This window comes from Eutrigla gurnardus (assembly GCF_963514095.1).
Source record: "Eutrigla gurnardus genome assembly, chromosome: 12".
Taxonomy (NCBI): domain Eukaryota; kingdom Metazoa; phylum Chordata; class Actinopteri; order Perciformes; family Triglidae; genus Eutrigla; species Eutrigla gurnardus.
This window is the reverse complement of record NC_139926.1, coordinates 4,868,288-4,886,216: the sequence shown is the minus strand read 5'-3', so window position 1 is coordinate 4,886,216 and position 17,929 is coordinate 4,868,288. Positions and strand designations below refer to the sequence as shown.

General features: G+C 40.9%; 1 protein-coding gene across 1 annotated transcript; it reads left to right on the top strand.

Moving 5' to 3' along the window:
- The first annotated feature begins 547 nt into the window (after positions 1-547).
- Positions 548-16,987, top strand: sec22a (SEC22 homolog A, vesicle trafficking protein). The gene is made up of 7 exons (XM_084023771.1): positions 548-669; positions 2,564-2,762; positions 8,066-8,229; positions 9,767-9,946; positions 13,027-13,145; positions 14,279-14,344; positions 15,164-16,987. The coding sequence occupies exons 2-7, from the start codon at positions 2,581-2,583 to the stop codon at positions 15,362-15,364; spliced, it is 912 nt and encodes a 303-aa protein (XP_083879897.1). The 5' UTR covers positions 548-669; positions 2,564-2,580; the 3' UTR covers positions 15,365-16,987.
- Positions 16,988-17,929: the final 942 nt, after the last annotated feature.

Sequence of the window (17,929 nt, the reverse complement as noted above, 5' to 3'; positions counted from 1 at the left end):
TTAAATTGTCCTTGGGTTAAGAATTAAGTAAATAACCAGGTAACCAGTCTACCTGTGATAGACTGGTTACCAGGAAAAAAAATCCTACCTTTTAGGACACCAATTTTCTTTGTGAATGAATAATGTATCGTAAAGAAATAAATGTTCTTCATTAAAATACAGGGTTACCCCTGTAACACCCCTATGTTAAACTCCCATAGAGGCAGGCCGATTTTTATTTTTAAAGGCCAGTTATTACATGGATCCAGGATACTATGCACTCTGATAAAGTCACTAGGCCTTTGGATTTAAAATAAAATCCTAATCCTCACATGTCTTTCACAAACCTAGAGAAATTCATGGGGCTTTTCAGTTAGTCTTTTAACTGGTTGGATTTGAAAATAATAATATATATATATATATATATATATATATATATATATATATATATATATATATATACACACACACAGTGTATACTGTACATGTATATATTTATTAATAACAACAGAGCATCTTTGTTTTTTTCTGTGATGCTGATGAGAGGTTCACATTACCCACAATGCCCAGCGAAACAGCCACGTAAACACGTACGGTACTGAATCTTCCATCAGCGCCGTCTGTGACTTGCTAGCCGCCTGTCTCTTAGCTGCATAAGACAGATGTCCACATGATGCTATACTCGTTCAGGTGGGTATTAACTACCTAAATCTACTATCTTAATTTGCCAGACGTGTTTTATTCAGGCTTGCTCATAACTTTGAGTCCCGTTTGTGTGGCAATGCAAAGTAGCTAGCTGCTAGCTCCCTAGCCTGCTAGCGTAGCCGGAAGGAGTGTTGGTGAGCAAGCTAACGCAGTTACCTGCTAACGGTGGCTAGCTGGGTAACTCGCTATGGTGTAGCTATTTTGGCTAGTTTGCATACTGTAAAATAGCCACCTGCGTTATAGAAAACACGAACCCCGTAGCTAGCTAACGCACAAAGTGTTCGGCTGAACAGATGTATTGGTAAACAATCGCTAGCTGCGGACCCGCTCCTAAGCTCAGCTAGCGAGGATAAACATCCCCCTCTTGTCAAACCGTCATGTCATGTTGTTCTTTGAGTTAATGAAACCGGCTGGGAATGTTGAGTCTTCAGTCTGTGTTGAAGCTATAACATGTTCATAATGCGCTGTAAGCCCGTCGTTGTGATGTAGTTCTTCCAAGCTCTTCCTCAGCGGCCCTTCATCCGGTCTTTGGAGCTGTCCATGGTCCTAACACGACCCACCACAGACCGGTTCTGATCAGGATTCAGAGCCGCAGAGGTTCAGAATATATCAGCTGGCCCACCTGGATTTAAATGGAATGTGTCCCAGGGACAGGCTCTTGCATGCCTAATATAAGCAACACTTTAGTCTATCTTATTTTCTTCATTTATTGAGTTGTTTCACACACACAGACACACACACACACACACACACACACACACACACACACACACACACACACACACACACACACACCAAAACACATGAAAGAAATACAAAGTACCCTACTCCCAATAAAGCACCCAAAAATTCAATCTAAAATTACATTATCAGCACATTTCGCTTTCGGCGAAGTCTCGGCGAGGCTTTTTGCCACGAAACTTCCGCTACGCCAAGCTGAATCTGTGACGCCTCCCCCTGCTGCGCCGCCACACCCATCTTGGCGCAGGCGATCCACCAAACTGCCAAACTGACCGTGCACAAGGCTGCGCGGGTCGAAACTTGCATTACGCCGGCTCCGCCACCCTGCGCCGCCCTGCGCCGCCCTGGCTGTGCCACGAAACTAGGGCCCATTATTGTAATACAAAATTACATATAAAAAATGAGGATAGAAGTTCAGTCAAACACTCTTGCCGACGAGCAAGAGTAATATCTGTCTTTGACAGCGAGATATTTAGTCAATGACACAGGAATCCATTAAATGTATCCTATTCCACAAGATAACTCCATGAAATTTGATAGAAAAGTGGCAAGGTTGAAGGATGAAGGTTCTTAGTCTGTCTAGTTGGGTATTTATGGAATTGTGAATTTCTAAGACAGTCTCTGGTTTGTACTCATAGTTTGGTTCGGTCTCTGTATGAAACGTAAGATCCTATCATAAATATTTAACATTTTGCGTCCATCACATCGCATCTGTCTCGTTGTGCGAATTTGCAACAGGTCGTGTCTGTCTGTGCGTTGACTTTACATGTTATCATGTAAAACATGTCAAGTGACATCTTTTACATTTCTTGTTTTGTCTGACCACCAGTCGAACATCTAAACCCATCATTTAATGGTAATATAACAGGGAACATTTTGGATGGAAACATTTGCAAATATTTGGTTAATAGATATAATTAAAAATGAATTTGTTATCACATCGTAGTTGCAGATATATTTTGATTTTGTGAATAGTTTCTGTTATACTTTAAAGTATTTATGATTAACACATCTTTTATTTAAAAAAAATGCATGTTTAATAGTGTGAAACGAGAGCTTCATATTGAACAACAACATTGAATATTCAACACATTATTGCTATACTCTCAACAAGCTTTCTTCCCTCTTTTGATGTCAGATTACCAGAGTTGTAAGATGTCTATGGTGGTATTTGCCTCTGTGGTTCGGGTCGGGGATGGCCTGCCTCTCTCTGCATCCACTGATTATGAGCAGGACAAAGAGCTTCAGGAAACCAAGAAGCACCTCAAGGGTCTCTCCAAGAAACTCAGCCAGTTCCCGGACCGCTGCACACTGAAGACTGGACCATACAATGTCAAGTAGGTCATATGGGATGTTGGCTTTAATTTAATAGTAACAGCACGGGATCCATGCGCAACCACTTACAATGGCTTTGATTAAATGGGATTAGGCTGCGGTTGAATGGAAACCCTCTAGTGGTTATATGACGCAAATTTAAACGTGTAACCGTGTACACGTCGGTTAGAAGCCCCCCGTGTACATATATATATATATATAAATATACAGTATAAATGGATGAATTAAAAAAATAAATGCATTGGTTATTTGCTAGCATCGTAAAAAGTAGCAATTCTGCAACTTTTTTCCCGAAATATCGCCCCCCTCTCGGCTCCGTTTTTTTCATACAGTGGCCCTGATACGCTGTCGTACAGACGAGCAGAATATCTGATGCAGCACGTTCACGAGCACAGGTGCCGTTTTTTCTTTTTACCCTGAGACCTGGTTTCAAAAAAGTCAGGCGCCGAAAACACTGGATCTGTATGGACGGCCTCTAACAGTAGTTCCGTAATTAATTCGCACGCCAGTTTTATTTATTTTTATACCGTGTATTCTCCGTGTAAATCCACGCACCGAACCATGACCCCCGTACCATTTCGGTTCAGTACGAATTAGGGATGCAAACAATTAATCGATTATCGATTAATTGTCGATAAGAAATGACTCGATTAAAATAAATTAATTGCCATTAATTGCGTTTTGAACCCGTAATTCCCCGCCAGTCCACGTGAGGGCGCGCTTGACGCCAGACGTACTTGACGCACATGCGCGATCACAAGCGAAGCAGGGCTCTGACGACACCAACAAGACGAGCAGTGTTTCCCACACATTGACGAGTCTAATTTATGCCGCCATAGTCTCAATGTTATCAAAATTATTTTGATTCCGATTGCGCAGCGCTTATTATAAGGGGAAATCCACGCGGCTGGTTTGGCTCATCAACTTTCTGTTTTCCCCCGTCGCCATGGCAAGGCGTCCCCCGCGCCGACCCCCCCTCAAGCTGGCGAGTTTGACGGCGCGTATAGTCCCGTTCACATACGTCGCTACTCGCCCGTCACTCGCTTTCTCGCTGAATTCTACTCGCTGGCAAAAAAAATTCACTGAGTTCAAGCGGCAACTCTCTGTTGACGTCAACTGTCAATCATCTCTATTCTACATTCCGATTGGTACTCGCTTCACTCGCATCGCAGAAAAACTTATTTTATCTCCGTCCCCGCCCACATCGCATCGCCTGTCCTGGTCCACATTCCGCTAGAACACATTCACATTCATTGACAGTTGTCGCTCAGAGATGGGCGAGTAGCGACGTATGTGAACGGGGCTTTAGTCAAAACCAAAACACCAAGGAAGGCTGAGGAATAGTCACCCACTTATATTATTATTATTATTATTATTATTATTATAATAATAATAATAATAATAATAATAGTAGTCAGAATAAACTAATAGTTTAAAGGCTCAGCACTGTGTTTTAGTCATTTTTGTTTTGATCTTTTCTTGAATGCTTAAACTCCTCAACCCATTTAGTATGTCAACATTTGTATCAGTACCAGCAGTTTGTAAGAAATTGGTCAGGAAACGATATGTCATATTTGGTTCTCAAAATTCCCCAAATTAATGCATTAAAATGAAATTATTCAAAATATGATTTGCATTTTTCTTCATATCATAAGGAAGATAGCATTTTATGTTACGTATACAGTAGATGGAACCTATTCAGAGGGAAATTCAGCTTCTCAGAAGAATTGCCGCTTATCAATTAATCGATCATCGATCGATAAGATGAAACAACTATCGATTAATGAATTACTCGATAATTTGCATCCCTAATACGAATACATGTATTGTTACACCCCTAATCAGGACGCCAGAAGGAGAATCTTAATATTGATAGGCTTTAGTGACACAGCGTCAAGTTGAAGTATTTCAACTTGCGGCAATTCAATTTGTGCATTCTGTTTTTTTTATTAAATTTGTGTGTATTTGCATCTTTGCAAAGACTTTGTATGTAATAGTGCCATGTAGAAAAATTCAAGCCACACATGATTTAAACAGTCTTAATAAGTACATGCAGTTATGATACACTGTGGATAACTAGTATTTTTTAGATAAGAGCAGCATTTGTATTCATTCACTCAACATATTTTTAATTAAATAGAGTTTAGAGATTTGCCACCCATGGGTGATTAACCAGTCTATTGCTGACAGATTGTCTGCTCTCTTCTTGACCCTCTTACACAACTTTGATGAAAAAATGCTTTTTAATTTGAGTGATTTGACAGCCAGGCCTTCATTTGAGGTGTCAAACTGTGTCTAAAAGCCCCGCTGGTGCTCGGGGGAAATGCTTTGAAACGCTCTCAAGCACTGTTTGTTCAGTGCTAATTGGTCTTATTAAGAAAGAGAAGATGAACTCAAAATAAACTTAGACTTGGCAATGAGCCAGCTAAAAGCAAGAGCTTTCAACAACCAGAATCTCTTTTGATAAGAGACTCTTTCATCATTGAGACCCGGAAGCATGTGAAGAAGAGTTTCAGGGGACAGTGAAGGTGAAAATGTGTCAGGCGGTATCTAAAGACACAGGTTAATCTGTTCTGCGATACTCCCTTTAGGTGCTGTTTTTATGTTTGTTTATGTCTGTGTGTCATGAAAGCAGGAGGAGAGTCCTTCTACATGACTTCGTTGTCACGGTACCCAAATTGTGACTTTGATAAAATACTGTGCCTAAATGTCTATACTGTAACCATACCATGGTAAACATTTAAAAAGTCATGATAAGAACATGGATCTGTAAATTTGTTTTCCTATTAATTAAAAATAATGTACATGGTATGCAGTATGTTATCTGATGTCCCTGAACTTGAGTTTACATGGTTTCTTTTACTTTATACTTTCATAGGAACTTGAGCGATGGTGTGTTCAGCAGCATTTAATAATAATTTGTTAAAACAGCACCCATCAGTTTCAGGAAGAGGGAGAAAGGCTTCCAAAACAAAAACACACAATTATAATATATTCAGATGAAGATCTAGATAATGAGGGAAAGTTGCTAAGTTGAGGAAGATGCCACAGTAACTGTAGAAAGCTCTGTGTTGAGTTGAAGTGGTGTTTGTGAAAACCGTCGGACTGCTTTTACTTTCTGTCCACTTAACGTTGCTGAGAAACATGGTAAAATAAGACTTTAACAAGTGCTCTTTGGTGGATTTTGTGTTCGAAGAATTACAGGAGAGGCTTGGGCAGATCCAGTCTAATTTGGTCCTTAATTAGAGCTGCGTTGTTATTTTCTTTGTTTTTTTTAAAACAGAGTTCTCCTGATACAGACACCGCTGTCACACAATCACACCACTAATAGGAACAGCTCTTCTTAAAACCCTCATACTTTAAGTACTGCTACTAATAAAACAGAGTATTGTACCATTTTTAACGGCAAGGTATAATTTGGACATTTTTGGAACACAAGTTCAAGCCCTGTTTATCTTTCCTGTCACATAAGGATGAGGCTGTGTTTGATATAATTTATACTTAACATGCACTACTTTTCATTCTATGATATTCATGCTGGAACTCATATTTATGGATCGTAAACTATACCTTTTGGACTTTTATCAAACTATATTTTATCTTTTACTCAGGTAAAACTCATGGTGACAGTAATGATATATTCTCTGATATGGTAGTAAGATATTATAAGGACTGATGTTCTGATCATTGTGTCCTGAGACTGTCATGATAATGGCATTTGTCCGCTAGTAGGATGTCAGAGGTGGTAACAAACTTGTCAAAGCGGAACATAGACTTTTGTGAGGCGCTGATCTTTTCACTGTTGCCCATAAAACTCACAACCCATTGTCAGATTGTTTTCATCACTTTTAGAGCTGTGCATGGTCAGACCCCTGCCTGCATCAGTGAGCTGTTACTGCTCAATATCATATCACTAGTAGGTGCCTGAGGTCTTCTGATCAGGCACGACCTTAAAACTGAGGACTAAAGGAGAGTGCCTTCTGAAGTTGTGGATCTTCATTTTGAACTTCATTCCCTTTGGACCCTTTGAAACTACTGTTTCTTCTGGGATGTCTACTCTTTAAAGAGGCTCTAAATAACCTTTACTTACATACTGAAGCGTAATATGCGGTCCATCAGACCCGGAAAAACTCACTAATAACCCTATAATTGGGGGAAAAGGACAAACATTAGGCAGAGGAATTGAGGAGGGATCCCTCTTCCAGGATAGAAATACAAGAAATGTCATGTGTAAAGAATAATCAACATACCGGTAATAGTTAGAACAAATCCATTCATGCTCTGAATGTCACCAGTCTCTAGTGTGTGGTTGTAGAGTTTCATGAGGCTATGATTATCTTAGAGGTTACGTAATTCAAGGCTGTTCAGGGACCCCGGCATACAGAAATATTCAAATACATTCAGAATAAACCAAAATATCTTTGGGCGGATCTGTAAAGAAAGGGGAGACCCGTTGGTACCCATAGAACCATTTTCATTCACATCTTGAGTCCAGATGTCAGGGGACAACTGCAAATCACCACACTCGTTTATGCCTCAACAAAATGTTGCCCAACATTGTTTAGACAAGCTAGCATGAGATGGTTGTGTTACCAGTGGATGCCTTATGTTAGACAGTAAAACTGGCCGAGGACGCCGGTGTCCGCAAGGAGTAGAAGAGGTTATTATCCTTTAATACACCTTAACATTCTTGTCAACAGAAACAAATTCATAGTTTTTAATTAATACATAAATAGATAAATATACATAATTAAAGATCAATAATAAATAGTTGACTCTTTAATATCCCTACGTGCACAGTATAGAAAATGTTTTTCTCTGATTCTTCTCTGATATGTATGAACATATTCCATCAAAGAAAAATTAATAACATTTCTGTGTGTCATTCTTCTTAGAAAGAAAGAAAACCTGAAGCAGCAGGTTAAAAAAAATCACATCCATCTTCGTAGACATTTATGTTCCACATCAGTGTAGATGTTGCTGTGATAACCTACCTCCCTCTATAATTGAGCTGTTCCGGTAATGTAAAACTCTTTGTATCTGGGGAATTTAATTTGTGCTCAGTGCATCAATTAACACTGCAGGGCCAAAAGGTAGAGTGCTGTGGTGCATATGAATGAGAATCATGTTTAATTAGCTGTGAATGTGTGGATTTTAGGCACAGATGTCCTGAAAAAGTTTAGTATCCAAAATCAGAAATACTACAGTGGTTTTTTTTTAGTCTCCCCAGTGTTTCTGTCTGCAGAAAGAGTTCAGTGCATGAATTGAAAAGCAATAATGTAGTGTGTGTGTGTGTGTGTTCCAGTTTTACGAGTGCACTGGGTGTTGGATACTTGATGGTGTGCACTGCAAACTACCCCAATGTGCTGGCCTTTTGCTTCCTGGATGAGCTGCAGAAGGAGTTTATCGTCACCTACGACACCAAACGCATCAGGAGCGCCGTGCGACCGTACTCCTTTATTGAATTTGGTGAGCTCCATAGAGTTTTACAGCATGTTTCAGCCAACTATCACATGGTAAACCTTATGATGTCACTCGCTCAATAACAATATGGGCATATGCACCCGTTTAAAATGAGCCTAATGTTGAAGCATGTTTTCATTACAATTTTTAATGAAAGGCTTGTTTTGAGGATAAGGCAGGTTTAGGGAAAATCTAAAAAAAACAAATGTAACATTTAATTATGATATTTACTTTCTGCAATCATCCCAACCTAGCGTTAAGGTGTATCCTGAGTAGGGCGGCATGATTATTGGTAGGCATGGGACGATATCACACTTTTATGTCACAAATATCTGGCCAATATAATTGTATAATTGCTACATTGCTAATTGCTTATTTTTTTATTTTCAACAAAACTGCTTTTAACCTGTAGCCCTTTGAGATCTTTGGATGAAAAGGGCATTATAAATACAATTTATTATTATTATTATTATTATTATTATTACATGTTGGTGAGGGATAAACTGGCATGGATATTTTGAAAGGGGTCCCTTGACCTCTCACCTCAAGATATGTGAATACAAGTGGTTCTCTGGCAACCGCGAGTCCCTCCCTTTACAGACATGCCCACTTTATGCCAATCACATTCAGTTTAAATATTTTATTTCTCCTTTCTAATTTGAATATGACTACTATCTCAATAATGAGCGGAAGTGCTCATCATCCAATGCACTTTTTGACAAAATCTCCACTGTCAAGAGTTTTACATACCAGAACACGGCATGTATTTTTCTATGGTGCCTCTTGCTTTAATGTGGACTTTTGAAGTGTTTTTGACCATTTATCAATTCTGGGGTGGTAAAGATTGGCTAAATTCAGTACTTAATCTTTGTTGTAAATGGGATCAATGCAAAAATGATTGGACACAATAGAGCATTGGGATGGCCCACATATACCTCAATCGTAATGTTGTTAGTGCTTTTACACTTTCACAATCAATTTGAATTCATTCATGTTTATTTCTTTTTTATGATTATATTATTATTATATTATACTATTATTATTATATTATACTTGTCACTCCATATGGCATCTTCTCTTATAATAATAATAATGATAACAATAACAACTTTATTTATACAGCACCTTTAAAATCAGTTTACAAAGTGCTTTGACAGACAGAGCAAAACAAGATAAGACAAGTCAACATAACAACAGAAAGCCGAACAGTGATGCCAAACAAAAGCAGGACAAAACTAGGATATCATTTAAACAATGGTAAAACAGTACTATAGATGAAACGATAAAAAACAAATCACAACATTATGCAATAAGAGCAAAAGTAAATAAAAATCGAGTTGACCGTTTATCTGTCCTGACATCCCCTGTCCTCCACCACTACCCCTCTGAAAGAGTGAGGCTAGTGAGAGGTTACCTAGTTGTCGATTGATTTGTTACTCAGTCATTTATCGCTGACAGAACGTCTGGCTCCATATAAATGATCTATGCATCTCCCTGGTTTTTCTCCCTGTGTGATTAACCACCTTGTTGTTGTATCCGTCAGACACCTTCATCCAGAAGACCAAACAGCGTTACAACAGCCCTCGTTCCCTGTCCACCAAGATCAACCTGGCTGACATGCAGACAGAGATCAAGCTGCGACCGCCCTACCAGCTCTCTCCTGAGGACCTGCGGGCCGTCAATGGATTCTCAGTGCACGCGCCCTCCAAGTACAAAGGCATCGGTAGGACATGAGCCGCTGCCACACATACATACCTGCCCCATACAGACCTCATCCTTGTATCCCTTCTAGGGATGGATGTCTTTTCTCAATCTCATCTTACTGTCATTAAACTTGTAACACAATGACGTAGGAAGGTCACTGGTGATTTCATCGGAGTGCTGTTTCCTTTACTACAGCACTCCGGATGTCATTCATATCGCTTTTTGAGCTGTTGGTAGCGATGTCATTTTAGTTCATTTTGCATTATTACTACATCCATTAACCAGTAACTAAGAGGTTACATTTTAAGCGACAAAAAAACAACAACAATAAATTGAAGTACCATACAATAGGCACTTTCCTTTTGCCGCAACACTATTGACTCAATGAGCTTTGCCACTGCATTTTGTAGGGCCGTCTCCATCCAGTTTTAGGGTTTTTTTTTTTATAAATGTTATTTCATTTTCTGTTGGCTTTGGCGGTTATTGCAGCTGATCGGCCAACGATTGCTATCAGCTGATATTTCTTCTAAATAATTTGATTGGTGGTCTCTCTAAAGGCTGATCAGAAGAGCCAATCAAACGACACATTGATTTTGAATTCCTGGATCCCCTTATTTTGCGAGCGACACGTGACTCACACACACATTAACATGGCAGCGGGCTGGTATGTGTGCATGCACACACCGGACTTGCCGCAATGGGTCCTCGGAGCCACGGAGCTGTGTTCTTTCGAAACAGCTCGACTAGTTAAGAAAGAGGCTGTAAATGAACCTATAGACCGGCATGCGTTAAAAGTATTCTGGGTAGTTAACCGATTAAAGGTTAAGCGCCGACAGCGCTCTTGGTTTTTTTCATCAGTTTACAACAAACCATTTAGTTGACTCTTCCATGTGCTTGTTATAACATTTAAAGGTGCAGGTTCCCAAATGAGCATTTTAACAGGCGATGCTTGTCTTGGACTGTCCTGTTTAGTGCTAACCTTGCAGGCAGCATGGTTGTCGATGCGTTTGTCTCTGGTAAGCCAGAGCACGGACCAATCGGCATCCTGTGAGGAGCTACTGCCGTAGTAAAGGTGTGTGCAAGGTGTCAGGGAAAGGTGATTGTTTGTTCAAAACAATAATGGCTGCTCCTGAAGAGGTTAGCGTAGATGCGTAAAAATAATGAGCCTTAACGAGTAGCTGGCATTTTTCAACCTTGACGCCAGGCCCATGTTTTTGTGTCTCAGTGACAACAGTTTTTTTTATTAGTCCTATATTGAGTGAGAATGCTGCACCAGCTAAACACGCTGTAATATAATCATGTCAGTCCACTTAAAGTGCTTGTTGTTATCACTGACAGGCTCAAATTGCTATTATAAGTGTCTGACAACATTATGCAAAGAACCCTAGAGAGAAATGAAACCTTTTTCTTCACCGTTTACTTGATCAAGTTTAAATGAGGTCTTATTATAGAGCTCAAAATCACAAATTGGGCTCAAGAGTGTTCCAATCTGTACAACATCAGACATCCTCTGTCCTGGGATCCTCACATCGCATAAGAAAACCTTTAACAGAGGTAAAACAGGTTGGCCACGTCGAGAAGGGACCAGCTGATTCACTCTCAGAGCAAATTAAAGGTTGAGTAGGTGATTCTATTCAGACACACAACACTTTCTCTTATATTAATTGAAACATACCGATAGCAATCAATACATTAAATGCTCGGACATAAAACATTTTTTTTAAATGGCATCTGTGGCCTTGGCAGGACTGTGAAAACCCCGCCCAACACAAAAAGTCAGGCCGGAGAAAATAATTGGACACTGCCTACTGTGTGTGGGAGGAGCCTCTCCAAAACATAATTTCTCCGTAGACCGTCTATATCAGGTGGTCTTGGAAAGCTACGTGTTAAAAGTGTCTCGTGGATCTGACTGTGAGCTTTCCAGCAGCCCTCACCTTGACCTTGCTGCCTCCTTAGTAACCCCGCCCCCTCTCTCCGAGGGAGGAAGGGGGCTCCTGGTCGACTGTCCAGAGTGGGAGGAGCCTGAACCCACCTGACCCATCTGGAAACACAGCCTGTCTCCTTTACCTGCTGCTTTGTTTGTGTACACCAGTGAGTTTACGAATTTTCCTCAGGCACACAATTGTGTATAGATCTAGACTCTTAGTTTAGCTCTGAAAGTGCATCAAACTGATGCACTTACCTTTAAAATGTACAGAATTTTGGGTGAAAATTCCCATATATATTCATGTCACAATATATATTGCCAGAAAAGAAATATCGCAATGTTAGTTTTGTTTCAATATTGTGCAGCCCTATTTACAAAACATTAACATTGGATGGCTATAGCAGGTTTAATTCATTTTTAAATTGGGTGTCTGACAAACTGACATCCCTAGTCAGCACATTGACAATCTTTTTGATAACACGAAGCTACATGATAACATCACACCCCGTTTAGCAGCTGCTGTCTGCAGCGTTCTCCCTCAATACTGGATCAATTTAACATTTTTATCTATTTTTTAGCCACTTCAACACAAACACATTGAAACCCCCTCAGTTACTTTGAGGATGCTGCATGGTGGTCAGACCCCCTCCGCTCGGTCACATCCGTCACTCTGTGGTTCAGCCTTCTAACCCCTCAGCTCCTCCAGACAACAACGGTTTTCTAAGCACCGTCACACCTCAGCTGTCCCGAGCTAAGCGATGCCACCTCGGGACACTGAGAGCGGTTGTGTTCCCTCTAACACCCTCTTCAGGGCAGCTCTCCACGCTTTGTTCACTTTCTGTTGGTTGCCCTTGCCAGTCTCAGTTTCCTCCCAACATAAATCATTTTGTCCTGAGGGAGGAAGTATGCTAATCTGATAATAGTGACGCATCTATCTTTTTACTGTGCCAGAATATTTTGGAAGTAAGAAGATGTAAAAGCACTGTATGCTTGGCTTTTCATTGCTATTCAAAGATTTATACTTTTATCTTGCATATAATAGTTCTAAATACATTTCAGGAGAGGTTTATGTTCTGTCCTTTGGAAGCAGATTTCTTCTTAATGTCTTTGTAGTTCAATTGTCAAGGCAGATTTTGCTGAGCTTGTAATACCGTGTCCTCGCTGTCTTCCAGCTCCCACACAGACGTTGGAGCTGGTGAGTCTCCCAGGCATCGTGTCCTGTGTCCTCAGTCTCCTCTGTGGAGGTCTGAACCTGCTGCGAGGCGTCCACGCTATAGAAAGCATACTACAGGTGAGGGCCACACACAGAATAGAAGACACTTTTACAGCTTAGATACAATAAAATAAGAATAAAATATAACAACAGGTGATCACAACAAGTGATATGAAATAAGGGCAGGAACACGACTGCTGAACAGACCAGAAGGACAAACCACCCCTTTGAAAGTCCATACATTTGCTGCCTGTCAGTGTCCATGTTGAAATGACTTGTTTTCATAGCATGTCATGGTCATACCCCAGCATGGATCCTCAGAGCAGCTGGCAGTCTGTCTGAAGGGTCTTCTAAATCTTTAATGTAAACTTCAAACCTACCGATCCAGCCTTTGATGAAGAATATCCTATTGACATTATATACATTACTTTATTCACTTTATAGTATTTAAGTTGCAATATTTAATTCTTTTTTATTATTTTTTTATTAATCACTTAATTTAGTGTACTTTGATTTGATTCTATTGTATTGGTATTTATTAATAAATTGAATTAATAAAATAATAATGTATCACTTAATTTCTTGTAGTTGTATTCACTACAATCAATGAAGGGATGAATAAATGTACATTTTTGCCAGCTGCTCTGAGGATAAAATGCAGCTAAAATGTTTAGTCCTGCACTGTGGAGCAACTAACACACAGTTTGTGTAAAGTGTCCTGAGATCACTTTTGTATGACACTAAATAAGGTTGAATTGAATTATATCCAGAGGACCTGCGATGCTTTAAAAACAAGTCAAATCATTTGAACATAGAAACACAGGCAGCCATCGATGGACGTTCAGAAAGGTGTTCCTGCAGCGAGGAGAATAACTGACAACCTCCTTTTGGTTTCACCTCCAAATAAAGTGCTTTAGATCATTTGTCTTTTTGTCTGACTACTCAAGTTTCCTGGACTTTATTATCGCTACATTATCATAAAAACGAATAGTTATCATAAACGATAAACGTAATGGCGAAAACTACCAAAATAAGAGTCAAATGAACCTGAATTATCAGCCTGCCATATGCCGTACATTCAGTTCCTTAATGTCTCATCAAATTGTATTAAACTACAACTAGACTAAAAAAAGTGTAATTAATGTTCTTGCCTTGATGGTTTTATGACGCCTTGTCGAGACATGAAATATTCCTTTTCTTCCTGTCTGCAGAACGACGATGAAGACTTTAATTATGTGATTGCCTTCTTCCTGGGCACGGCGGCCTGTCTGTATCAGGTAAGTGATGCTGGAAGAGCAGCTCATCAGTGGCTAACAGCCCTGCACTCTGACCCTCCGCAGCTACACCAACATTAGCAGAAACTCCCCCACCCCGCCACACTTCTCCTGACATTTTCATCAGCTGCAGCTCCCGATACTAAATGGAGCACCACAAATTGTTGGACTGATGGGGAGACTTAGCCCGGGCTCACACTGAACATGGACGTGCTGCGCTGAGCACGGCTCACATCTTCAGCCATAGTTTCGCCGTCTGGTCTCTGCATGCTGAATGCTCTACTGTAAAAGATATGATACATACAATATAATTGATCCAAGAAATGATGATAATGATACTGATTGAGCCATCCACTGGAATTATTATTAGTATAAGTAGTTTAGTGTCACTGCTGTTTGTGATTGCGTTTTTTAAATGACGTACTTCCACGTATTTGTCAGCTGTGAGAGCGATGGCGACGAGCAGACACACACACACACACACACACACACACAATCAGATAGACATAGCTCTATAAAAAGAGCAGAGGAGCAGAATGGCTTGTTCCCGTCCAGTGTATTGTCCGGTGTCATTGCCTAATGAAGGAAGTGTGTGGGGGGATTGCGGCGATGTCAGCAACCCACCCGACCCGTCTTGAATCCTGACCCCGCCTCGCTAACCTGCGACGTGCACCAGATTGCTGCTTTAAAATGTAGCCTAAATAATGACTAATTAGAGTGAATATTTGTGTATTTGTCATATCAGAGTCTATCCAGCAGAATATGCCGTGTTTCACACACCGTTTGCAGTACACAAACAGTTGTCATCCCTTCTCGTTTCAGTGCTACCTGTTTGCCTACTTCTCTGTCTGGAGGAACAGTAAGTCCTTCCTGGCGTTTGCACTCATCTGTCTGTCCAACATGTATCTGTATGAACTGAGGAACATGTGGCAGATCCTCTTCCACGTGGCCGTGGGAGCCTTCATGACCCTGCAGATCAGACTGAGGCAGCCGCTGGGCAAGGCACCAGACTACAACGTCTGATGGGGACCTTAAACAGAGAACAAATGGGCCTTCACCTGCCAGTCAGATGGTCCCACACATGTTGTGGAGATACAGCGGAGACGGGAGACTGGGCACAAAGTGGAAGCTCAATACTCCCATTCCAGGAAGCAAACCCAGAAGACCTTACTGCACCACAGTAGAGCTGTTCTCTCCATCCCAGCACCAATGCACAGCTCTCAGTGTGGACTTGGAGGAAACTGCCTGATATCATTCATGGATTTCACTGGATTGATTTGGAACATTGTCTACTTCCCACCATTGTTTGATGATGACATTTGATTTGACTTCCTTTCAGTGCAGCTGTAGTTTAGGTCAGAGTCCTGCATGTGTCCAGTTCTGCAAAACTCCTTCTCCCCCTACACACAAACTATCAGAACTAGTGTTGTCACGATCCCCTGCTGAAATATCTCCATACCGATACTGAAACGATACCACGGCAGGAATCTCAGGGGGGAAAGTCATGACAAGTAATAAATGACAGAACATAGAACTTAAAATTAGTTTTCCTATTAAATATAACGCTTAAAATTCAATTGTAATGATATGCATTTATCTGAGGCCCCCTATACTTGAGTTTATGTGATTTCTTTCATACTTAACTTCATATTTGCAAACGGCATTTAATAAGACATTTTATGTAAAACAGCGCCCCTGCTGGCACATCAGTAACGGTTCAGGTGGAGAGTGGTACTGCAGCACAGGAGACGGAGAGAGGCTTCCACAACAAAAACACACATAATGATAATAAATTGGGATGCAGTTCTGTGAGACGTTGATGAGGGAAAGCTGCTAAAATGAGGAAGACACCACAGGAAGTGTAGAATGCTACTCTCCCCATTGGACCGCTTTCCCTCTCTGTCCACTTAGGACTGAGAAACACGGGGAAGTAAGACTTGAAGTTGTCATCATTAGTGAAGTGCCTGTTACAGGTGTTGACTGCAGCTGTATTTGGCTGTGGTTACGGGGTCCTGGTCCTCTATGCCCATCATTTATGTGTTGACTGCTGCTGTATTTGGCTGTGGTGACGGGGTCCTGGTCCTCTATGCCCATCATTTATGTGTTGACTGCTGCAAAGTTCAAACCGTCCTCTTGGATCCATTCAGTCGTCTAGCAGAGCTGCTCACATCACTGCTCCGCTGTCACACATCACCTCATGGGAGCGACTCATTAAAACACTGTCATACTTACAGAACCGCTGGTATCGTTCAGTTTTTAATAACAGGGTATCGCCATTCTTTTCTAGTATAGTTTAACTGTGCAACAGGTTCCATATCGTTTAAATAGGAAACCTTCCAGCAACAAACTTCCATCTGATGCAGCCTATCTGATGGCATCATCCCTTGTGTTTCCATCCCCTCACACTTGCATCACCCACATTGTGTGTCTGTCACATGCACTTTTTGCACGTGTGCTCGGTGCAGGACTCTGGTTTAGGTGTTGGTTCAAAGCTATGCAATGCTGCCTTGTGTTTGTGGCCCTCATTGAAAGTGTTGCCTGTGCCCATACCTTATTCTGCAGATGTTTGTCATTTTGATATTTATTTACTGACTCATTGTTCAGTGACATGTGGTCAATTAAATTCTATAGATTTTATCAGTTTAATTGGTGTCATTATGATTGCCTTGTTTATGCAGGCTGGCTAGCTGTTGCAAACTGCTCCCGCATTCTTACCCTGCTTCCTTGCCCACACATCCTGAAGCGTATGCCAGTGTCAAGTGACTGCATGAATAAACGGCCGGGGGCGGCGTGATCACTGAACAGCCTGTGGCGTGCGTCTCCTTTCACCGAGCCCCTCACTTACAAAGACTCAGGGTGTCTCCCCTCTGCCTCTTTAATGCACAGTCTTCACACTTACACTCAGAGATGCAGCATGCATCGTTATTAGGCACTTCAGGGAACTATGGGAAGCTTTCCCACCAAATACCAGTAAACAACTGGAGAAGGAGAAGTGAGTCATGCCTTTATCGTCCATGTGCAGCTCGACAGTTGTGTCATGATTGTCTTGTTTTTTTCTCTTTTTTAAACAATCTTTCACAAGTTAAAAGTGTGAGTGAAGGCTACGCAGCTCCTTCCACGTCCATCTGGCATCTGCACTCCACATCTGCCGGGGGAGCGCTGCAGCTCTTCAGCCTCGTGTGATTCATCACGAGCTCTCAATGTTCTCTTGCTGGTACCACACCTACATGACCTAATGGCTCTTGTCACAATATGGCTCAGGCTCAAACTTCAGATGGTTTCTGTTCACATTCTCCTTTTCCATAGCAGTTTGAGTAAATGTGTAGTGTGGGTGTGGTGTAAATAAGGAACAGTGAAATACAAGACTTTTATTCTGGAGTCTGGAAAATGAATGTGATCATTTTCAGGTCTTTAAAACTTGGAAATGAACGGCTGAAAACTTGTATGTATTGTTATATTTGTTTTATTTGACACTAGAGTGTAAAAACAGGCCTTTTTAAAGTCAGAAAACATCAGGAACAATTCATGGTAAATTCAGCAAATGAATATCTGGAGTTAAAGTGTGAACATGAATTTTGTCTATTTTCT

Coding starts and splice junctions, on each gene's coding strand:
- sec22a (XM_084023771.1), top strand. CDS start 2,581: ATGTCTATGGTGGTATTTGCCTCTGTGGTTCGGGTCGGGGATGGCCTG. Junction 9,947..13,026: donor CTCCAAGTACAAAGGCATCG/GTAGGACATGAG, acceptor GCTGTCTTCCAG/CTCCCACACAGACGTTGGAG. Junction 13,146..14,278: donor CTATAGAAAGCATACTACAG/GTGAGGGCCACA, acceptor TCCTGTCTGCAG/AACGACGATGAAGACTTTAA.